Source organism: Schistocerca nitens, chromosome 9 (assembly GCF_023898315.1).
Source record: "Schistocerca nitens isolate TAMUIC-IGC-003100 chromosome 9, iqSchNite1.1, whole genome shotgun sequence".
NCBI lineage: Eukaryota > Metazoa > Arthropoda > Insecta > Orthoptera > Acrididae > Schistocerca > Schistocerca nitens.
The window spans coordinates 62,722,637-62,747,872 of NC_064622.1; the positions used below are offsets into that span (position 1 = coordinate 62,722,637).

Below are 25,236 nucleotides of genomic sequence, written 5' to 3' on the forward strand. Positions count from 1 at the left end.
AACTCCTCTTCTCCCCAATCCTATTCAACACCTACTCATTAGTTATGTGATCTACCCATCTACTCTTCAGCATTCTTCTGTAGCACCACATTTAGAAAGCTTCTATTCTCTTCTTGTCCAAACTATTTATCGTCCGTGTTTCACTTCCCTACATGGCTACACTCCATACAAAAACTTTCAGAAACGACTTCCTGACACTTAAATCTATACTCGATGTTAACAAATTTCTCTTCTTCAGAAACACTTTCCTTGCCATAGCCAGTCTACATTTTAAATCCTCTCTACTTTGACAATCATCAGTTATTTTGCTCCCCAAATAGCAAAACTCCTTTACTACTTTAAGTGTCTCATTTCCTAATCTAATTCCCTCAGCATCACCCGACTTAATTCGACTACATTCAATTATCTTCGTTTTGCTTTTGTTGATGTTCATCTTATATCCTCCTTTCAAGACACTGTCCATTCTGTTCAACTGCTCTTCCAAGTCCTTTGCTGTCTCTGACCGAATTACAATGTCATTGGCGAACCTCAAAGTTTTTATTTCTTCTCCATGGATTTTAATACCTATTCCTAACTTTTCTTTTTCTTATTAATATTCCACTAAGCAAATCCAGTACTGCATGTTTTGTGGAATCGTGTTAATGTATCCAGAACACTTGCGTCCAGCTGTTTCTGTCACAGCTACATTCTGTGCGAAGACATTGGCCTCTTCCGTTAGTTTGATCGAGGCATGGTGAGGTCAGTAGTGTGCAGATTGTGGTTTTGTATCCATTATAAGTGAGGCATTGCTTGAATGATTAGGTAAGTGTAGAAAGGCATTCTCAGCAAATTACAATGGCTTAAGAAACGTGTTGTCCATAAATGAATCATTTATTTGCCAAAGTTGCATACCTAATAAGAATTGTAACAAATGACCAAAAAATTTTGCATGTTTTAAATATCTTTAGAGACTCAATCATGTCAGTCCTCTAGACATCAAGCTTTTCAAATTATATATTGTTCATTGTGAATAAGGAGAGACATGCAGCAATTAAAATGTGTATTAACTTTCTCTACCTCCCTTTATAACCACAAATATCACTTATTTTTGCTGTAAAAAAAGTAACTGTGCTTTCAGTTATTTCCATACTCTTAGAGATTGTGACTTGTACTGCAGTAAGCATGATTACTAAAGTGGAGTAATCAACTCCTCTTCAGCTTGTGTCCATTAAAATTTTGCCCCAAATATATTTATGCTAGTGGAAGGTAGATTAGAGCTTAACATCCGTCCAATGAAGCATAGGGCAGTGAGCATGAGCTCGGATTTAAATGAGGATGGGGCAGCCAAACGGGTGTGGAACTGCTCTGGTTTTTGTGATAGATTGTTAGGGAAACGTAAATGGAAACTTACTCTTTCTATTTGTAGTTAAGCTGATCCTGTTTGTACTGGCTGTTTCACTTTAAATTGGGGCTTGTGCTTATTGCAGTTTTGATTAATTCAGTGGCATCAGGCTAGTAAGAATCTCTATGAAACACTACATATCGGGAAATATTTAAAAAAAATAATTGTTCTCTTATTGCTTTGAAGTACTCTTCTGATAAATATGCAGTTTCAACTAACCATTCTGTGTTAAGAAAGTTAATCATTTTCACTTGTAGAAAAGAACTTTATAATCATTAAGTCAGTTGTGGTGTGTGATTGTTGTTCAGTGACATTGTTACCTAAGTATGGCAGTATCAGAGAGCATTATTTTCAACCAAAATGTTAAATATTTTCATTTATCATGGTGAAATGTCAGATTCAGAAATTTAATTATTTAGTGGTCTTGAAATAAAATATACTGAATTCTCTCATTTTATCTGATAAGTCTTCTCATATTGGTGTTTCATGGCTGTTGATACATTAATAAATTTCTCTCTGGCTTTATGCAAGACAGATATTATGTGCAAATGGACCAAATCTGCCACCAAGCAGTTCATAATGGATACTAATCATTTTCATTTCATTAATTATGTACTTAATTACAGAGGATAGATTGCTATTTGCTGTAAAGATGACACATTGAGTTGCAGACAGGCACAACGAAAAGATTGTTAGTCACTGAGCTTTTTGCCAAAGCCTTCTCGGAAAAGAAAGGAAAACAAACATATGTAGGTACATAAGCAGGCACACCTCAGATACACATGACCACTATCTCAAAGCACTCTGGCCAGACTGCAACTCTTGTGTGAATGGAAGCAGTGAAAGGGAGGGACAGTAGGTTACGGGTGAGGTGAGCATGCAGGGGCTAGACACGCCCTTGTCCTGCGATGTTCTAGTCCCTTGACATCCTGGTAGGTGTGGGAAAAGTGAAAGTAAAAAACTATGAAATGCAACTGTCGGCTACATCATTCACAGTAATCAGTGTTGATCTTCCACCCCCATTTTTCAGCCAGTATAACAACGCAGTACATAGACACAGAGGACTATCAGCGAAGAAATAAAGCCTAAAGCAGGTGAACGTAAAAAATTTGGCAATCTGATGGCAGGTTGTGGGTATGGTGAATGCCCGGTGAACATAGTCTTCCAGCATGTGTTGTGCCAACAGTAAAATTCGGAGGCAGTAGTGTTATATTATGGTCGTGTTTTTCATGGAGGGGGCTTGCACTCCTTGTAGTTTTGCATGGCACTGTCACAGCACAGGCCTGCATTGATGATTTAAGCACCTTCTTGCTTCCCACTGTTGGGGAGTAATTCGGGCATGAAGATTGCACCTTTCAACACGATCGAGCACTTGTTCATAATGTATGGCCTGTGGCAGAGTAGTTACATGACAATAACATCACTGTAATGGACTGGCCTGCACAGAGTCCTGACCTGAATCCTATAGAATACCTGTGGGATGTTTTGGAAAGCCAACTTCGTGCCAGGCCTCATCAACCAACATAGATACCTCTCCTCAATGCAGCACTTCGTGAAGAATGGGCTGCCATTCCCCAAGAAACCTTCCAGTGCCTGACTGAATGTATGCCTGGAGAGTGGAAGCTGTCATCAAGGCTAAGGGTGGGCCAACACCATATAGAATTCCAGCATTATCGATAGAGGGCGCCACGAACGTGTAAGTCATTTTCAGCCAGGTGTCCTGATACTTTTGATCACATAATGTACCTCTTGATTGATGTGCTATGGAGCAACTGATGATTTTGGTTTAAATATATATATTTATTGCTCAAAAACGCATTTGGTCTGTGTAATGCCCAGCTACCCTGTATGCATGTAAATAAACTTTGTTGTATTGGTGCATTGTAATTTATTGTCTCAATAAATTGCCCTAATTTCCATTATTAGCATAAACTAATGGTCTTACAAATACACAATTCATTTCTGAAACACACATTATCATGTTATCTTTGTTTTACCGTGTTACAGAAATTGTTTTTGTTGTGCTTCGTTGATACTATGAATGTATGATAGTGCCTCTGGTTGCAATACAAACTCCAAAAATAATTTTTTGATAACATATATTAATGTATCTGCATTTATTAGTTAGAATGTGTGAAATTTTGGTTTCTGTTCTTTACCAGGCTCATTCTGTAGGTATTCTTGCTATCATGTCTTACTGTGAGTGAGACTAAATTATGTGTCTTCTAAAAGTAATTTAATTTCTAATTATTTCAAAGTCAAACAAATGACTGTTTTATTCTTTGCCAAAAATAATTAGCTCTCCAAGAAGTAAGATTTCAATGCAGTGTTGTGCTCAACAAATTTACAAAATAACTGTTAGCTAAAACATTCTCCCTTAGCAAACGATACTAATGAAAGACGAGTTGAAAAACTGATGTACTGTCTTTACAGATGTTTAGTCCACTACTGATTGCAACAGAGTACTTGCACGAGCCATGTGGCTGTATTCCTAACTGGACATTTCCTGCACTGAACTATAGTTTGAAAAGTGTACAAAATGTATTTCTGACGTAACTGCCATTTTAACCACCAAGCAAAGTAACTCACTCAAGTGAGCTGTTATTTACTCTTTCGAAAAGATGACTGCCTGACTAAAAAGTGAAGCACTCAGAACACAGGGTTCTATGCCAGTGTAATTTTGTATACATACACACCAGTGGCAGGCGTGTAAATGATTAGTGTTAAAATTTTCAGTCTATGGAAAGTGGAGGTTGGAATATCAACAATATTATGAAAAGGATATATTGTTACTCACCATAAAGATAAGTTGAGGTGAAGTCACACAGTGGAAAGACTGTTATGTATAAGCTTTTTGCCAAAACCTGCTTCAGAAAAGAAAAATGCACACACTTCACACAAGGAAGCACACCTCACATATGTGATCATTATCTCTGGCAGCTCCGAATAGAATGTAATTGAAACTTGTTGAACGGGAACAACAACTGGAAGTGGGCAGGGAAGTGGGAGAGATAGCATAGTACAGGTGGGAGAAGAGGAATCGGCACTGCCCAGCAGTGTGCAAGGGCTAGAGGTTGCAGGATAAGGCCACCAGGCAAAGCAGCAGGGGGGGGGGAGGGAGGGGGGACGCTGGGAAGGGAAAGAGGAGGAACAGAGTAGGGAAAAAGACTGGTGGATGCGACGGCAGAGAGCTGTGCACAATGAGGGTGAGGGGGAGATGAATTGCGAGGAGGTGAAAGGATAGAGGGGGTGGAAACAGGTGGGTAGAGGGTGTGGAGACAGTAGGTTACTGCGTAGATTGAGGCCGGGATGATTTCAGTAGTGGAGAATGTGTTGTAAGGATAACACCTATCTGTGCAGTTCAAAAAAAGCTAGTGGTGGAGGAGAGGATCCAGATGGCCCGGGTCGGGAGCAGCCATTGAAATCGAGCATGTAATGTTAAACATCATGTATACAGGCAGTGCAGATTCCTCTTTCCCCTCCCGTAGCCTGTTAGCTCTCCCCCTTCCCCAAACTGTCCGGATTGTTGCACCCATTTGACGCGTTTCTGTTGAATTCTGCATGTGTGAATGTGTGCGCATTTTTCTTTTCTGAAGAGTGCTTTGGTCAAAAGCTTATATGTAACAGTCTTTTCATCGTGTCTGTCTGCAACTGTCACCTTTACTGTGAGAAGCAATATATCCTTTACATAATAGTTAAAATTCTCTCTGACAGAGAGGACGGCCACCAAAGGTACATTTGGTTTTGTTACCAGGCGTGGTAAGGTACGCAAGGAGCTTGAACCTTGAACATTGTCAGAGGACACGGAGGTGCCATGTACTAGTATGAGACAGTATTATTCGCACATGGAAACCAGATGACCGTAGGCAGTGACCTGGAAAATGCTCCCATTCTTCCAGTAATTTTGAGAGGCACAGCGGTGTTACTCCTTCGTGATATGAGGAGCCATTGGATAAGACTTAAGGTCACAGCTAGTGGTTATTGATGGAACTGTGATGGCACGACCGTATGACTTGGACATTTTGCATCCTCTTATTACCTCACGTGTGACAGCCGTGTCATTTTTTGACAGTATAGTGCTTGCCCACATGTTTATGAACTGTGTGCATGACTTTGAGGTGCTTCTGTGGCCAGCAGGAACCTAGATATCTTTCCACTAGAACACTTGTGGGACCAACTCGGACATAAACTCCATCCTAGAATATCAGGGATCATGTCAATTTCATACTAAGATATCAGGGACCGTTTCAAATGGTTGTTCGCCAGCTTGCCTCGAGAGGATACAATGTCTTAGACACCCTTCCCAACCGAATCGACACGTGCATCCAGGATGGGGAGGGGGGAGAGGAGGGGTGCAACATCATACTGATAAGTGGGCTCTTACATGCCAAGTTTTTTTGTAAATTTGTCTCAGTTTTATAGTCACTGCAGTAACATCACATACTCCCTTATCCTACAGATTAATTTACTTTCCTCGCCCCGTTTTGGATGCATCACTTTTTAATTGGGCAGTGTAGTTACATATCTAGATTTATTGAAATATTCTGTATATAATTGAAAATAATAGTCTTATTTACTCCCACTGCATTACCATTACATTGGCTTTCTCCTTGCATAGCAAAGCAGTTACGTTCTGGGGGTGCATCAGCTCCTCAGTACTACTGTTACAGTAGTCGCATTTGCTTGGTGCGAACCAGATGGTGTATTGTCAGCTTTCTTGGTCCATCATCCCTTTTATTTTGGTTCATATGCCTTCTGAGCATTATTTTCCGTATCCCGTGTCTTCATGGGGTTGGAATCTGAATTGAGGGATCAGAAATTTGGTACTGAACAGAAGTGTGTGAGGTAAAAATTGTAGAGATACACCAGGAGATGAACATAGTAAGAGATGCAGAAAGATATAGGTTGCAGTAGTATTCGGAGGTCTAGAGGCTTATACAAGATAGAGTAGCATGGAGATCTGCATCAAACCACTCTTCGGACTGATGACAGAAGAAGCAGCAGCAGCAGCAGCAACAGCAACAACAACAACATTGTCTGTGTCTAGTGTTATCCATGTGAAAGTGTGAGGATGTTTTTGAAGTGTTGTGATTTGTGTGAGATGGGACATGCCTACTAGCCCAGTATTGCCTGAAAACCACACCGGCACTTGTCATTAATCCACCAGGTGGATTATATATGGGGGCTGGCAAATCTATCGGAATCCCGGAAGTGGAGTGGTAATGTGCACATTGCAAAACAAACAAATTTACTGCTAAAGTTTTTTACAAAAACAGTTCAATTACAGTACAACGTTATCATGTTGTACCTAGAGTCATTGTGAACATGAAGATCAAGGGAGAAGTTTAGCTTGCCTCTTTTGCATTATCAGATAACTGCCAAAAGTGGAAGATTCAGTAAGGGGCTGGTGATATTATCACAAACCTTCGGATTGGTAGCCTGATACTACTTAGCTAGTGAGCTGTATTCTTTAGTAACTGAGTGGAAGGGACACTGAATACATCCACAGTGTGCACCAGTTTGTGTTTGTATTCATTGTAGATCTGTTGTAAATGCCTGTGTGAGAGTTAAGAGTTCAGCATTTGAAAAACTCGTTTATGTTGCAGAAAAGAAAACTGGGACCGGTAAAGAGGAGGCCAGTGCTACATCACAGAGACCTCCAGCAAAAGAAGAAGGTGAGTACAAGTCGTGTTGTATGCCAGCATAAATGCCGTGATGTGAAAATGTAAATACTCGTTAACCTGTTCTCTGCTAATAGCCTTAGATATAACACAATAATTGCAATCATGTACTATGCTTGGCCTGACCACACTGTTGGGAGTAACCAGTCTGGGAAAAATCACTAAATGGAACAGAATATTCTGAATTCTTTGGTTACTTTACTGATAAGAACCTAAACTGGGAGTCACATGTTATGAATCATCTTAAATAAATTTTGTAATGTTTGTTCCCACCATTTAGAACTGACTATTCGTTACACCCTAATGATTTTTGAGGAGAAATTAAAAAAATTGAAATCAATAGGAGAATACTGGCAAATTTTTTTGTATTATGGGATCCCTCATTGCTTGTCGAGAAAAGGAGTGAGCTCTGAATGGACTAAGTTTTCTTTTATTTACTTATTTTATTTGGTATTTTGAATCTACGTATCTTGGAACCCATAATGGAGAAATCTGAGGAAATCGTAGAATTTTTCACTCTCTTTTTGAGGTCTTAAGTTTATTGCTGGAAGTAATAGTGTAAAAAAATTGGAAATTGTTTATTTCAGAAACTGGTTATTTAGAGTGATTTTAACAGTCATTTTAAACTGGAGATGAAAAAAAAAATTGCAACTAAAAACCAGTTGTTTGTTGTAATGGCCATTTCTAGTAAGAATGGAGCCATACATGGAGTAATTTATCTTGGCAAGTCATATTTCACATGTATCTTCTCTCTGAAGATGAGTTGCACAACACTGTATTTCTCGGTAGGATTTGTAGAAAATACACTGCGTCTGACGCGTAACAGGTAACTGTGTAATGGGTAATTCCCAGGCTCTAGTTGACACGTAGGGTTCGCATGTGCCCCCTGGCACAGGCCAGGCCCAGGGAGGGGTAATTGCTTGAGCTGCTACCTTCCCAAATTGCCGATTGGTCCCTCTGTCAGGAGGTCAGGAGGTGTGAATAATAACTTTAGGCGGGTGATTCCCTCTCTGACGGAGGGCCCCCAGTTGGAAGGAGCGCACCTTCAGAGATGCCAACAATCGTTGATGATTTTCTCGCAATGAGCCAGTCGTCATATTTGGAGTCCACGTCTACCAAATGTAAATGGATTGAAGCTCACGATTCAAAGACCCTCCCAGGTGCACCGTGGTTCCTCGTGGTTTCACATACAGAAGATGGTCAGTCCTGTGCAATGGTAAATCTGTTCCTTATTCAGAAAGGTGTTGATAAAATTGCCAGTCCTATGAAATCCTGCTCTCGTTTATGCAATGGCAGTTTGCTTTTGGAGACTACTTCTGATTCTAAAGCACAACAGCTGCTTGCCGCTTCCCTTCTCCACGGCTATCCTCCTCTTGTCGTGGCTTGTAGAACTCTGAATTCTTCCCGCAGTGTTATATACTCAAGGCTGCGAGATGGTCTGACTGAGGCAGAAATCCAAATGTACCTCTCCGATCAGGGTGTCACTGCCGTCTGTTGGGCGATGAAAAAGATAGATGCATCCTTAGTGCCCGCTGGCACTCTTTTTCTCACCTTCGATAGAGTGGTGCTTCCGTCCAAGATCAAAGCAGGCTATTAAGTCATTACAGTCTGACTATACATTCCAAACCTGATACACTGCTACCAGTGTCATCATTTCACTCACACTTGAATGTCTTGTCAACACCTGACCAAATGTGTAACCTGTGGTTGGGATGTGCACGAGGGCGATTGTCCACCTCCTTCTCCCCACTGCATCGACTGCAATGGCAACAATGCCACCTCCTCTCGAGATTGTCCCACGTATCTCAATGAGCGGGCTGTCCGGGAGATCCGGGTAAAGAAAGAAGTGTGTTATACGGCGGCTCGCAAGTTGTCGGCTAGTCCGAAACACTGCATTCTACCGTCTGGCACCTACAGTACTGTTAAAGGACACGGCCACGCAGACATGTGACCTCTAATTTAGCACTGCAGTTGTGAAATCGCCCAGTGTCACGGTAGTGTCCCTGTCACCACCTCCAGCTATGCAACACGCTACTAAACTTTTGCCTCACAGGGCGAAGTCACCAGCTACACAGCCAGCAGGAAAGGCCGGAAGGAATACTCCCGCGAAGGCTTCCTGTGCCCCTCCAGTCGACAGAGGTCTGAGTTTTCCTCTGCCAACTGGAAAGGCTCAGAGAAGCCAAACAAAGGCAAACGGTCTTCTCTTTCACCAACTCGCAGATCCTCTCTGACAGTGTCACTGTGCGATACCCTCGCCTGACCGACCTCCGTGTTGCCGGTGTGTACTGCTGACTGTTTTTCTGCCCCGGACTGACACCTCTTGTCAACTGCTGATGTTCGGTTATACATGGATGTACACTGTGGACACTCCTGGTGTTATCTGCAGTTGTGCAGCTGTCAGAGCTCCGTGGACCAATTGCTGAGAGGGAAATGTAAAATACAAAAATTTATTTTTCTGCTTTGTGTCAAAAGCATTGTATTATTGTGCATCACTTTATAAAGTATAACACAGTGCTGCTATGAAGTCCGTATTAGTACTGTTATTTTGCAGCGCATTAAAATTCATAACCTTTTGGAAATTGGAGATGTTATGTGTGAAATTTCAGTGTCTTAAATGCTGTCTCTGCAGTTAGTTTTTCTATTTTTGATGTGGTATGGATTTTTTCCGCAGATGTTTGACTGATGTTGGGAGTTACTCCCCATCCACATTGAAAAGTCATGTTGTGTTTGCTTCTTGCTCTTGTTGATAATTTGTTTTTCAGAAATTGATATTGTTCCAAACTCTTCAGTGATGATGTTATTTCTCAGGTCATTCCACGTCAGCTCAACCAGAAGAAAGGCACCTTTTTTCCCCCTCATAGGCCGCCAATTTATTCTTTACATTGTCTTTGAAGATTGGCTCCACATCACTGTGGATCCTCTTTGCACCCAAGTTTGCTAAACAATTTAATGGTTTTAAGTTATGGTTCCTGGAGTTGTTTGAAGTTCTGCAAGGTCAGACTGTCTCATATACAAACTCTTCAGAAATGAAATAAATCACTATTTCAACCATGTCAGCATTACAGTATGAAGAAATTTGACACAGATAACTGATAATATAGAGCTCTTTTAAAGTTTCCTTTTGTGCTTACTGTTTCTCAGAGAGAGAAAGAGAGGGGAGAGGGAGAGGGACTGCTCAGCACTCTTATATATTTAACTAATTTTTCACGTTCAATATTTTTAATTGTAATAGTATTATAGTATGTCCGATGGCATCAAGGATAGGAAAAGAATAATTTTCACTAAGTCCATTGATACTTTGGCAATGTTTAAATCAGATGATTTTTTTTTAAAGTGTATTATCATAATGTAATTGAGAAACAACATTTTAAGAAAGTTGACAAAGTTTTTCCAGTTTAGATGAAAGCTCATCAACAATGTTTGCAGTACATGTGATCATTTGCAATCTGTACATCAAATCCAGTGTCGAAAATCAGTGGTTTTGTAAACAATCAGTTTTTGAAAACATAATGTAATTGGATATGTAAAAGAAATCTACTCACTGAATGGTGGAACATATAAAGATATTGACATTTGCAAGCTTTCAGAGCCAGAGGCTCTTTCTGGTAGGAGGACGGAAAGGCATGGAAGACGAATGAAGGAAAATGGCGAATGAGGTTTAGGAAATTGCAAGAGTTTGGAGAAGTCACCCAGAACCCTGAGTTAGGGGAGACTTACTGGACTGGATGAGAAGGAAAGACTGATTGTTTGAGACTGCACCAGACAAGATTTGGAAACCTGAGGGCTTAGAGGTGGAGGATAAGGTAAAAATCGAGGCAGTGTATACTGATAGATCATCATGCCTGTGTCAATAAGAGTGGAAAGCTAAGTGCATTGTATATGTTAGAGGTCGAGGGTAGGAGAAAGTAGGCAGGTCGGAAAATAATAAGTAGAAAACTAAAAGGGAGTGAAGAAAGGAATTGTTACTGAGAAGAAATGCTGAGACCAAAAAAATTAATGTAAATTAAGGCCAAGTTTGTCCTGAGAACCAAGGACATGTTGTAATGCCAATTCCCGCATACGGAGTTCTGAGAAGCTAGTGTCCGGGGGAAGAATCCAGATGGTACGTGTGGTCAAATGTGTCTGAGGTCATGATATGTTTAGAGCTTGCTCTGCAATAGGATATTGAGTGTCATCAGTATACGCCCTCTGCCTATGCATGCTAAGCATTTTCACTGCAGTGTTGAAGCATACCTGCAGGTGTCATTCTTTGCACATACTAACTTCCTGTGAGATAGTGTTCAAATAGCACTGTGTGCATTAGTAAATGATTGGAGCAGACATGCCATCTGGGGTGAAGAATTTAGAAAAAGATTGTGTAAACTGCCTAAAATCAACTACCTCATTGGATTTTGTTTCATGTTGTGCGAAAGCTGTCTAGAGTACAGTCAAGACTGAGTGATAATGTGGGACAGCAGCTTTACCAGCACATTTAACTTGGACAGCACTGGCCAGGCAAGTGATCCCACTAAACTGCAGTGATGTGAACAGTTGCAGTAAAGGCGTGAAAAGGGAAGAGTAGAGAAAAATATAGCTTCGAATGTGATTTAGTTTTTAAACAGAAAGAAATAATGTATGGTAAAACTTAGGCGATACGATTTTTAGGTGGCCTGATGTAAAATATAACATGATCTCGATCTTGGCTAACATTGTATTGTAATTGAAAACAAGAGTGATGAAAATTCCTGACTTTAGCAAGGATAATTTTTACACTTGAGCTGTGTGCAATGTAAAAGTGCACTGCTGGGATTTAACTGTGTAGTTAAATATTGAAGCTACTGAAAGTATTACATTCAGTTGCCTGGTGATCTCCGAACTCCTTCCATATTGGACTCTGAGGAATAGATTTCATTACTGCTACATTGATAATGAGCCGATTGGCTACAGAATCCCAAGCCACCAAAAAATCCACAATTCCTTCTCCTCCTCCTCTTTTATGATGGGCTGTTCTGCATTTTGCCATCGTTCGTCACGAAGCTTTGTGCGTTGGTTCCAGTGTGTTTGGCTGCTTAAATGTCTTGCTATTTCTCGCTAGAAAACCATTAACTTGGCTCCAGATCAATTTCATTGGGTTCAGATTGCAGTGTTAAAGCGAAAATGTTAAGGTGATAACTGTAAGCCCCCAGGGGCTCGGCATTCATTTTCTGAGTACGGGCTTGGCGACCCCGGAGTTCCTGAGCTGGGGACTGGTAAGCGCTGCCAGTTGCTTGTCACTGTAAGCTCTGGGCATGCTTCAGCGACCACCGTGTTGCCTGGCGGTGGAATGTTGTGTGTCTCTGGGAATGGGGATCTTAGCTTGACCGCCCGGATCGCGAGGATGGAATAAACCTCTATAAAAAAAAATCTCAATCTCAAGGTGTGCTGCGCACTGATGATGTGCATGGCTGTTAAGGTGGAACAGTCGTTAGCGGGCAACCTCTGGGAACATGTCGCACATCAGTTGTATAAGACTTACCTAGGCACGCAGGGCATTGTCTAGGTGGACTTCTAGTTCCCTAGCTGCTCGTGAGACTGAGACGGATCCTTCAAAATCTTCTTTGCCTCCTCCCAGCGGAAATGGTGGGCCGCTGGTAGGTACCAATACCCAATCCAACTAGAGGGCATGTGTATCCAGTCCTCCTGACTCAGGAGCAAAATCTCAGGGTATCATGACTAGTAACAGAACACATGCTGGTGGTCAGTATGTGTTTTTAATCATTAAAAGGAAAGAGGGCAGCTTCAAGAAAGCTCGAGGGCATTGCTGGCAGCTTGAAATCTGTTAAGCGATTGTGTAATGGGACGCTATTGGTGGAAACCACTTGTTCCCAACAAGCTAAGAATCTACAGAGTGCGCAATCCCTTGGAGAATATGCCATTGAAACTGAGCTGCACACCACCTTGAATTACACCAAAGGTGTGATGTGGAGGGATCTGGTGGACACTCTCAGAGAGGAATTGGAAGATGAGTGCGCTCCAGCAGGAATAGTTGATATGCTAAATATCATGAAGAGAGTAGATGGAGTTCTTGTTAGGACTCCTTTATCCTGACGTTTAATAGCACGAAACTTCCTGAGCATATTAAGGCAGGTTTCCTTCGCTTAAGTGTGCGGCCTTATGTACCCAACCCAATGCAGTGTTTCAAATGGCAGCGCTTTGGACATACTACTCTTGGGTGTCATGGAGAAGCTACTTGTGGCAAGTGCGGTCAGGTTGCCCATGAGAGTCCATTGTTCGTCTCCATTGAAGTGTCTAAATTGCTCTGGACCTCACCCCATCTAGAGTCGGGACTGCAGCGTGTATCTGGAAGAACGGAAGATACAGGAGCTTAAAACTATGAAGCGCATCACCTATACTGAAGCAAAAAAAAAAACTGTAGAAAGCCATGCTGCCCCCGTGTTTTGCCACCCCCTTCACTTCAGTTGTTAAACAGCCCACACGGAAAGCTGGTGCTTCTACACAAAAAGAGGCTGCTAGTGTCGGCACTAGTACCTGCGTGTGTCCCTGCAGTTGTGCTGCTGCAGTTGTCTAAACCTGTCCCTCCCCAGAGAACTTCAGAAAAAGCTGTGGTTGCTGACATCGTGGAGCTCCCTACCCCTCCAAAGGTTCCATCTGGTATGCAGTCAAATTCTGCGACACCCTCAACTGCAGTTGTGGCTGCAAATTCTACCCAGGGAAAAAAAATCCAAGGCAAAAGTCCAACACCGATGGCAATGGGCAGAGAACAGCATGACGATGTCGACATTGACCTCTCTGACATCAGTCGATTTTTCTTTAGAGGCTATGGAGCTTGATGTCTGATTGGGGCAACCATCTCACTCCAAAGCTGAGTGTCCAGCCATTGTGGGCTCCCCTCCCCATCAGAAAGTCAGGATGATAGATGGCTCCCATTATACAGTGGAACATGATTGGATTCAGTACACACATGGAGGAACTGAAACTGCTAGTGCAGCAATGCGCTCTGTGCTTGTGTTTGCAAGAAACTCATTTCAAACAACCTGATGCCCCTGAACTATGGGGCTATACCCTATATCGCAAGGATGACCTGACTGGGGAAAGAGCCAAAGGAGGGTTTGCTGTGTTTCAGTAATGTGCACCACTCCTCTGCTCTTCCCCTGGATACCGGCCTGCAAGCAGTTGCCATTGAAATTTCTGCACATCAGCGGCTTACGGTTTGTTCTCTTCATTTACCTCCACTGGATGCAGTAACTCTGAGGCTCTCACAGATCTTATAGCGCAACTCCCCCAACCATTTCTCCTCCTGAGAGACTTCAATACCCACCATGTCTTGTGGGGCTCAACGTCTGCTTGCCATCGAGGTCGAGTTTTGGAGAGCCTCCTGACATTTCGAGAGCTGTACGTCCTAAACACTGGTACTCCAACTCATTTCTGTGGCGCTACTGGGTCATTCTCAGCCATCGACCTCTCTCTCTGCTCTCCAGCCCTCACCAGCCCTGTTCACTGGGAGGTCACTGACAACCTTCATTCCAGCGACCACTTCCCGATCTGCCTTCAGCTACTTGATGGTGTGTTGCTGGAACAGAGCCACCAACGTGGATGGTTGGCAGGGCTAACTGGATGCTTTTCGGCCAGTTGACTGTGTTTGAACACCGTGACAGCATCCAGAAATGAGTGGATCACATCTCGCATGTGATCCATCGTGCTGCTGATCTATCCATACCAACCTCTTTCGGCCATCTTCAGAGGTGACCTGTCCCTTGGTGGGCAGAAGAGTGCCATTTAGCCATCTAGGAAAGACCCTGGAATTGATGGTTAACTGTCGTCTGGTCTGGCTTTTAGAGACCGGGCAACTCCTTAGCCGCTCTCAGTGTGGATTCCGAAAGTTTCGGTCCACGGTCGACAACCTGACCCTCCTAGAAGCAGCTATTCAGCAGGCTTTCCTCTGTCAGCATCACTGTATCAGTATATTCTTTGATATCAGTAAGGCGTACGATACTACTTGGAGACACAGTATTCTCGCACAACTGCATCAATGGGGCTTTCGTGGCCACCTCCCTATTTTCATTCGGTCTTTCCTGTCTCAGCGGTTTTTTCGGACCCAAGTTGGTCACACACTGTCCGATCAATTTGAGCAGGAGAATGGTGTCCCCCAGGGCAGTGTTTTAAGTGTTACCCTCTGTGCCATAGCCATCAACAGTATAACATCTACGGTAAGGAGTCCAGTACGGTGCTCCTTATTTGTGGACGACTTTGCTGTTTTTTATTCCTCCTCCAGTGTTGCAACAGTGAGCTGTCAGTTGCAACTTACAGTGCAGCGGTTAGAGGAGTGGGCTGCAAAGACTGGTTTTCAGTTTTCTACCGATAACTGTGTTTGTGTTCATTTTACTCGTTCTCATCGTCCTTTTAAATTGCCTGCCTTGCATATAGGGACAGTATACTACATTTTAGAGACATAGTGCGGTTTCTGGGCCTCATTTTTTACTCCAGATTGTCATGGTTGCCACTCCTGCGAGACTTGAAAGCCAGAACTCTGAAGGTGCTGAACATCCTCAAGTGCCTTAGTCACAGGTCTCCGGGAGTGGATAGGGTGCATCTTCTCCAGTTTTATCGGGCTTTTGTGTGTTCACGGCTGGACGACGGGTGCACGGTGTATGGGTCAGCGAGGCCCTCTTATTTGCAGATCCTTGACGCAGTCCACCGTGCAGGGATTTGACTGGCCACGGGTGCTTATCAGACTAGTCCCATACCCAGCCTCAGTGCTGAGGTGGGAGAACCAGCACTTACCATCCGGCGGCAGCTCCTGTTAATGTACCAGGCTTGTAAGTTTCTTGCAGCTCCAACCTCACTCGCTCACCATATTGTTGCTCGTCCACCTCTGGAGTGCCTTTTTTCCAACCGTCCCTGAGCCACGATGCCATTGGGGATCTGTGTGCAACGTGTGCTGGAGTCCCTCGGTGTAGAGCCTGTACAGCCCCAAATCCAGGGTTTTAACCACCTGCTTCCCTGGTTACTGGAGAGGCCCAGAGTGATTTTAGATTTAGTGCAGTACAAGAGAGATTGCACTCCTGCCACTGTTTTTAATGCAACATTTTCTGCCATTTTAGCAGAGCACCACGACTATGTAGCTTTTTCTACGGATGGGTCGAAACAGGAGGATTCTGTTGGTTGCTCTGTTTTTCCAGATCGTGTCCTCAAGGTCCGACTGTCTCGAGCACTTACTGTCTTTGGTACAGGATTGTCTGCGATCTTGCGGGCACTGGAGCAGATGAGATTCTCTTCCCGTCCTAAATTTCTTGTGTGTTCCGACTCGCTCAGTGCCCTTCACTCATTGCAACATTTGTATCCTGCACATAAAATAGTCCACACCATCCAGGATGCCCTCCTCCAACTAAAACGACTGGGGAAGGAGGTGGCTTTGTGCTGGGTTCCAGGGCACGTCGGCATTGCTGGGAGCGAAAGGGCAGATATCGCAGCCAAGGAGGCGTGTCTCGATCTGCAAGTCTTTCAGTATGCCATCCCCTTCATGCACTTACTTCACTGTTGAGCTCACGAGTCATGCGTCGGTGGGAGAATGAGTGGCTGGAAATGACTGACAATAAGCTCCGTTCAGTCAAGCCCACAACATGTGTGTGGTGTACTTCCTACCAGCCCCATAGACAGGACGAGGTTCTCCTCACTCGGCTTTGCATAGGCCACAGTCCTATGGCACATGGCTTCCTGCTCCGGCGAGGGACCCTCCAATGTGTGGTACTTGTGGCATCCAGGTCACTGTGCACCACTTTTTATTGGATTGCGTTTTATTTTCTGACCAGCGGGCCGCGACAGACTTGCCACCGGATCTGCCATCTCTTTTAGGAAATACTCAAAAGAATGTGGTTAAAGTTTTAAAGTTCTGTGACTTGTCCATTGTTTTTACCAAGACTGTAGGGAAGGGTCTTAATTTGCTCACAGGATGACTGGCTCACCCATATTTTACGTAGATGGCCAGCCAGTGACAATTTCCTGTGACATCCTTGATACTCCTTTCTGGTTTCCTTACGTTTTATTTTCTTATACAGCATTTGCATCTTTTCTCGCTTTCTTTGTGTGTATGCTTCCATTTTACTAAATTTGTCCACATTTGTTTCTTTTAATGTGTGTCAGGGCTCTGATGACCTCGACGTTGAGTCCCCGTAATTCCCAAAACACACACACACACACACACACACACACACACACACACACACACACACACACACGATAACTGTAAATATGCAGCATTTGCACGGTGTGTTCGACGACATGAAAATTATTGTTTTCTGTTTTTCTATGACACTGATCACTCTGGCTCGTGCAAGGCCACATCTGTCCTTCAAGGCAATGGGCGTATTCAGAGTATTTGATTTTTCATTTTTCTCTAAAAAATTTGTATAATGTTTTCTCAAATCCAACAATCTTTCATAAAATATTGATGATTAAGAACCTGTATTTGCAGTGAAAATCATAATCTAGCGTGCAACAGGTAATTAGAAACTAGAAGACGTGAATTTTTCTTAAAAAATGATGTTTAAGAATGAGTTAATTACCTTATAGTTGATGAATTTTATATTCAAATGATTTAGGTATTCAAACCAGACACTAAAAATTACAGACCCCAACGTGTTGTGGACTGCCGCCCGTGTGGACACAAGATTATCAATCTATGGTGCTACTGTATGCCATGCATATTACATCAGTTTCGTATTTTTGCTATATGGGGTTTCTCGAAAAGTGTTAAAGCTGATTTTTCTCTGTAATCTTGTGAAAAACGTTAGGAACAACTTTTTTCTCGCCGTTAATGTCCGTGCATGTGTTTCACTACGAAGCAGGAAGCAGTGTCATCCATTTTCACCATAGATATGAACAGCAACACACTCAGAAGACAAGTAGCGCATACAGAAACTGTTACTGTACACAATTTTTGAAATAAATATTACATAGCTACAGTATGATTAAGAAAAACATTATTCGTCGTTAATACATCAGAATGTCTTTAAGTTTCATTTACTATGACAAAGTAATGAGGTATCCAATACATAAGTTGGACCTACTTGTGAGAGTGGAACAGCACCAGTGTGAGAGCTACAGCTGCTGACCAGTCACTGCGTTTGGCTTTGTTTGCATCAGGTCTATTCTTATGATGAATAAAGTATAGCTGCTTCCTGGGCCAAGCCTATCCAAACAAGAAGAAATTTTTCTCTTGCTCTGACATGAACACAGGGATGTAACTATGCTGTGGTAACCGAAGCAGTGCCCTGATGCCTCTGGGGAGAAGGTGCTCCTGATCCTTGAAAGAAAAACGTAAAAAGTAAATCATGATTTGAAATGGAAAGGAGTGGAAGCATTAGTAAAATCTACCCCCTCCCCCCCCCAAAAAAAAAAAACCTCTCTCTCTCTCTCGTGGTTGCGGTGTGACTTGGCTATTACGGTGTGTGTGTGTGTGTGTGTGTGTGTGTGTGTGTGTGAGTGAGAGAGAGAGAGAGAGAGAGAGAGAGAATATGCCCATGTGGGGGATTGGGGGATGGGAGAGGAAGGGTGGTAGGAGAAGGTAGTACATGATCTGGCTGGGGAAGGAAAGTTGGGAACAGAAGAGACAAGGCAAATGGTAAGATGAGGAAATTGGTAACAAGTTAGCAGAATCCCTCTACAATTGGAGGGAGGTCGGAACTGTTGTAAACAAGGTTCTATAAGTGTTTTGGTTGGCTGTTGTCAGTTTGGGGTGTGGCGAAGAAATATTTTCATTGTAGAGAATGAGTAAAGGAAAGAAGGTTCTTTGCAAGTCCAGTTTGATTGAACCTTGGTTTTGGGTTGAAGGTGAGGCCTATATAATACTGAGACTTCAACAAGGGTCAGAGTTTTGGCAGAAAGGTTGACAAGACTTTCAAGGGATGGGTCTTCAGGAGCATTGTTTCATGGAGGGTAGAGGCAGTTCTTGAGGGTGCGAAAAGTAAGTCTGTAATGCACGTTCGGGAACCTATGAGGGGTTGATGGGATCTTGGATCAGTGTGGTAGGCTCTGTCTTGTCTGTAGGTAATCCCATGTGAGAATAGGACAGGAGTAACTGGGATAGCTTCCTCAGAGGTTGCTGGGAATGCTGCTCCATATGTTGAAGGGGAAGAGTTTCTGCAGTGATAGCATTTAGGAAGTTGGGATCATGGAGTAGAAACATTTTACGAAAGGAGTGGAGGCTGTCAAATATGGTTTGAGGTTGGATTGGTGAGGGTGAGGGGCTGATGAAGTTGGAAAAGGTGAAGGTTCTTACAGTAAGTTGGGTGACATATCAAGATGCCATTCTGATTGTAACCCCATTAGATGGGATACCATGTGCCAGGCAAGATTTCAGGAAGAGGGCGTGTGACTGGGGTTTCTGGATCTGGCTGAGGTAGAATGAGGAAGGATACATGGTTGGATGGTCGAGAGACAAAAGGAATGACAGAAAAAAGGTTTGGAAAGTTGAAAATAATGAGGTGAAAGTTTATAGCCAAAGTATTACAGTAGGTACCATAGAGACCTATATGACAAGTTAGAATGAGGTCAGAAAATGTTGTAAAGAAGCAGGGTGTTGCAGAAGTGGTCATTAATAGAAAAGTTCATTGGCAAATTGACGTGTGATTTTATAATATGATCTGGGTGGAGAAGTACACATTTGGTTAACATTCAAGGTGGGCAGTATGAGTTCTAGTGGAGAATAATTTGATAGTAGGAAAAGGAAGAGAAGGAAAAGCAGTAGATAATATGGACTGGGGAAAGGAATGAAAGAGGAAGCCGCCTGGTAGAGCTTTGCACAGGGCGTAATTTAATAATCACTAACACTTGATTTGGGAATCATAAAAGAAGGCTGTATATGTGGAAGAGATCTGGAGACACTGGAAGGTTTCAGATTAATTATGTAAATGTAAGACAAAGATTTAAGGACCAGGTTTAAAATTTAAAATATTTCCAGGGACAGGTGTGGACTTTGGTATCACAATTTGCTTGTGAACTATAGGTTCAAAATGAAGAAATTGCAAAAAGGTAGGAAGTTAAAGAATGGCGCCTGGATAAATGGAAAGAACCAGAGGTTGCTGAGAATTTCTGGAGAAGCATTGGACAACAGTTTACTAAAATGAGGAAAGAAACACATGATTAACGGATAGCTGTAAGAGATGAAATAGTGAAGGCACCAGAGAATCAAATAGGTAAACAGAAAAGGCCTAGTAGAAATACATTGAAGAAATATTGAATAACACAAGAAATATTGAATTTAATCGATGAAGAAAATATAAAAATGCGGCAAATGAAGCAGCCAAAAGGGAATTAAAAGTTGAAAAAATCAGGCTAACAGGAAGTGCAAAACAGCTCATGAGGAGTGGCTAGAGGATGAATGTAAGGATTTAGAAACCTATTTCATTAGGTGAAAGATAGATATAGCCTTCAAGAAAATTAGAGGCCTTTGGAGTAAAGAAAATGGATGAGGCCCTTTGAAAGAAGGGAAAGCTGAAAGGTGGAAGTAGTATGTAGAGGATCTGTACAAGGGAGATAAACTTGAAGGCAATTTTATCGAAAGGGAAGTGGATGTAGATGGAGATGAGATGTAAGATATGATGCTGTGAGAAGAATTTGACAGAGCTCTGAAAGATCAAAGTTGAAACAAGGCCCCGGGAGTAGACGATATTCTTTAAGAACTACTAGTAGCCTTGGGGGAGCCAGCCATGACAAAACTATACTATCTGGTGTGAAAGATGTATGAGATAGGTGAAATACTGTGACACCTAGAGGAATGTAATAATTCCAATTCCAAAGAAAGCATTTACTGACAGCTGTGAAAATTACCAAACTACCGGTTTAATAAATAAAGGTTGCAAACTACTAACATGAATTCTTTACAGAAGAATGGAAAAACTGATAGAAGCTGACCTCAGGGAAGAAATATAGGAACATGATAGTTAATACTAACTCAGACTTACCTTAGAAGATAGGTTAAGGAAAGGCAAACCTATGTTTATAGCATTTGTAGACTTAGTTTTTGACAATGTTGACTGGAATATTCTTTTTGAAATTCTGAAGGGAGCGAAAGGCTATTTACAACTTGTACAGAAACCAGATGGCAGTTAAAAGAGCCAAGGGGTATGAAAGGGAAGCAGTGGTTGGGAAAGGAGTGAGACAGGTTGCAGTCTATCCCCTACATTGAGCAAGCAGTAAAGGAAACAAAAGAAAAATTTGGAGTAGTGATTGAAGTCCAGGGAAAAAAAATAAAAACTTTGAGGTTTGCTGATTACATTGTAATTCTGTGAGAGACAGCAAAGATCTTGGAAGAGCTGTTGAATGGAATGGACATTGTCTTGAAAGGAGGATATAAGATTAACATCAACTAAAGCAAGACAAGGATAATGGAATGTAGTCAAATTAAATGAGGAGATACTAAGGCAATTAGATTAGGAAACAAGACACACAAAGTACCAGATGAATTTTGTTGTTTGGGCAGCAAGACAACTGATGATGGTCAAAGTAGAGAGGATATAAAATGTAGGCTGGCAATGGGAAGAAAAGCATTTCTGAAGAAGAGAAATTTACTAACTTTTAATATCAATTTAAGTGTCAGAAAGTCTTTTCTGGATGTATTTGTATAGAGTGTAGCCATGTATGGAAATGAAACATGGATGATAAACAGTGTAAACAAAAAGTGAATAGAAGTTTCCAAAAAGTGGCGCTACAGAAGAATGTTGAAGTTCACATAGGTAGATCATGTAACTAATGGTGCGGTAATGCGTAGAACTGGGAAGACACGAAATTTATGGTAGAACATGACCAAAAGAAAGGATTGGTTGATAGGACACATTCTGAGACATCAGGAGTTCACATTCTTGGTTTTGGAGGGAAGTGTGGGGGTTAAAATCATATAGGGAGTCAAGAGGTGAAGATAGTAAGTAGTCAGAAGGATGTAGGTTGTAGTAATTAATCGGAGATGAAGAGGCTTGCACAGAATAGAGTAGCATGGAGCTCTAACAAAACAGTCTTTCAACTGAAGACAACAACAACAACAACAACAATGTTATGTAGCATATAACCACCAAATTTCACGCAGTTTGGATAATAAATACAGAAATTGTAATTTATTTTCAAAATGTTGGTGTTTTGTGCCATTACAATTTTAAAAATGACAAAACTTCCAAAATTTGAAGTGCTATGAAATGGAAAAAGAATAAAATGCTAAAATTTGGTATGGTACTTAGCTCCACATGAAGACTAAAGAAGGCATTTCAACAAAATCTGAGATGGTAAGTTAGATGATCTGAATGATTTAACATGGATCCTGTCTAACCCTCTGGTTAGAAAGAGATGAAGATCTTAGACATTATCAGCAAGATACACAATGACATCTGCATTAACGAATGTCATGGAAAGAAATCTTCCGTTGTAAGTGGCGTGTGATGCTTTCCAAAAAGTAGATTCAAATTATAAGTTGAAGTGTGTCAGATATGATAATGTCCTTGCCCCACATGTCAGTAGTTGGATGTCATTTTACGTGTGACCTTGATTTTGTTGGGTAGTAGAAACTATGGCGTTTCAGTTTCGTTTTACCCAGACATGTTTCAGCACTTTTTGTGCTATCTACAGTGGGTTATTTTATTTTCTTACTGGAAAATTGTTGTTACATATTAACATTTAGAGAAACGTTTGGTACAAAATATTTTCAATTGTGAGTGAATAATTGTTGTAAAATATTATACATCAGTTGGTTCCAGTTCACAGTTGAGATATGTATCAATGACCTGATGCATTTTATGTTGTTTATTACATTATGCCGAAAGTTCTAGTCATAATTCAGTTGGCAAAAGAGCGAATGTACGCATTGGTTTACGTACTTTACATGAAGCTGTTGGGTATTTATGTTGGTAGCTAGTCTGCTACACAATCTATGTCACCTGCAAACAGCAAAACATAATTTTTATTTTTCTCTTTATTATGCATTTATGGTAGATTAAAACTGAAGAAACTGCAAAAAGGTGGAAATTTGAGGAGATGGGACCTGGATAAACTAATTAAACCAGAGGTTGTACAGAGTTTCACGGAGAGCATTAGGGAATGATTGACAAGAATGGGAGAAATGTAGAAGAAGAATGGGTAGCTATGAGATGAAATAGTGAAGGTAGCAGAGGATCAAGTAGGTAAAATGACGAGGGCTAATAGAAATCATTGGGTAACAGAAGAGATATTGAATTTAATTGATGAAAGGAGAAAATACAAAAATGTGGTAAATGAAGCAGGCAAAAAGGAATACAAACATCTGAAAAATGATATCGACAGGAAGTGCAAAATGGCTAAGCAGGGATGGCTAGAGGACAAATGTAAGGATGTAGAGGCTTATCTCACTAGGGGTAAGATAGATACTGCCTAAAGGAAAATTAAAGAGACCTTTCGAGATAAGAGAACCACTTGCATGAATATCAAGAGCTCAGATGGAAACCCAGTTCTAAGCAAAGAAGGGAAAGCAGAAAGGTGGAAGGGGAGTATATAGAGGGTCTATACAAGGGTGATGTACTTGAGGACAATATTATGGAAATGGAAGAGAATGTAGATGAAGATGAAATGGGACATACGATACTGCGTGAAGAGTTTGACAGAGCACTGAAAGACCTGAGGCGAAACAAGGCCCCGGGAGTAGACAACATTCCGTTAGAACTGCTGACTGCCTTGGGAGAGCCTGACCTAACAAAACTCTACCATCTGTGAACAAGATGTATGAGACAGACGAAATACCCTCAAACTTCAAGAAGAATATAATAATTCCAATCCCAAAGAAAGCAGGTGTTGACAGATGTGAAAATTACCGAACTATCAGTTTAATAAGCCGCGGCTGCAAAATACTAGCACGAGTTCTTTACAGACAAATGGAAAAACTGGTAGAAGCCGACCTCGGGGAAGATCAGTTTGGATTCCGTAGAAATGTTGGAACACGTGAGGCAATACTGACCTTACGACTTATCATAGAAAAAAGATTAAGGAAAGGCAAACCTATGTTTCTAGCATTTGTAGACTTAGAGAAAGCTTTTGACAATGTTGACTGGGATACTCTTTCAAATTCTGAAGGTGGCGGGGGTAAAATACAGAGAGCGAAAGGCTATTTACAATTTGTACAGATACCAGATGGCAGTTATAAGAGTCGAGGGGCATGAAAGGAAGCAGTGGTTGGGAAGGGAGTGACAGGGTTGTAGCCTCTCCCCAATGTTGTTCAATCTGTATATTGAGCAAGCAGTAAAGGAAACAAAAGAAAAATTTGGAGTAGGAATTAAAATCCATGGAGAAGAAATAAAAACGTTGAGGTTCGCCAATGACATTGTAATTCTGTCAGAGACAGCAAAGGACCTGGAAGAGCAGTTGAATGGAATGGACAGTGTGTTGAAAGGAGGATATAAGATGAACATCAACAAAAGCAAAATGAGGATAATGGAATGTAGTCGAATTAAATCGGGTGATGATGCTAAAGGAATTGGGTTAGGAAATGAGACGCTTAAAGTAGCAAACGAGGTTTGCTATTTGGGGAGCAAAATAACTGATGATGGTCAAAGTAGAGGGGATATAAAATGTAGACTGGCAATGGCAAGGAAAGCGTTTCTGAAGAAGAGAAATTGTTAACATCGAGTACAGATTTAAGTGTCAGGAAGTCGTTTCTGAAAGTATTTGTATGGAGTGTAGCCTTGTATGGAAGTGAAACATGCACGATAAATAGTTTAGACAAGAAGAGAATAGAAGCTTTCGAAATGTGGTGCTACAGAAGAATGCTGAAGATTAGATGGGTAGATCACATAACTAATGAGTAGGTGTTGAACAGGATTGGGGAGAAGAGGAGTTTGTGGCACAACTTGACTAGAAGAAGGGATCGGTTGGTAGGGCATATTGTGAGGCATCAAGGGATCACCAATTTAGTATTGGAGGGCAGCATGGAGGATAAAAATCGTAGAGGGAGACCAAGAGATGAATACACTAAGCAGATTCAGAAGGCTGTAGGTTGCTTGTGCCTTGCACAGGATAGAGTACTATGGAGAGTGAGGTGAATACGCTGATTTCCATGACTTCAGTTGTGCAAAGAGGGTTTTAGTGCACATTGATGTGTATTCATTTAGTACTTTCTTTCTTTGAGATATTGATTTTTGGATGTGATAGTTTTCTTCTATAGTTAATTTTTGGTATAAGCTGCTG

General features: G+C 41.7%; 1 protein-coding gene across 4 annotated transcripts in view; it reads left to right on the top strand.

Moving 5' to 3' along the window:
- Positions 1-25,236, top strand: part of LOC126202940 (protein argonaute-2-like) — a 250,858-nt gene that overhangs the window by 30,162 nt on the left and 195,460 nt on the right. For all 4 annotated transcript variants that reach the window (XM_049937038.1, XM_049937035.1, XM_049937037.1 and 1 more), the window contains exon 3: positions 6,988-7,056. In XM_049937038.1, coding sequence (XP_049792995.1) covers positions 6,988-7,056 — 69 coding nt within the window. The remainder of the gene's footprint in view (positions 1-6,987; positions 7,057-25,236) is intronic.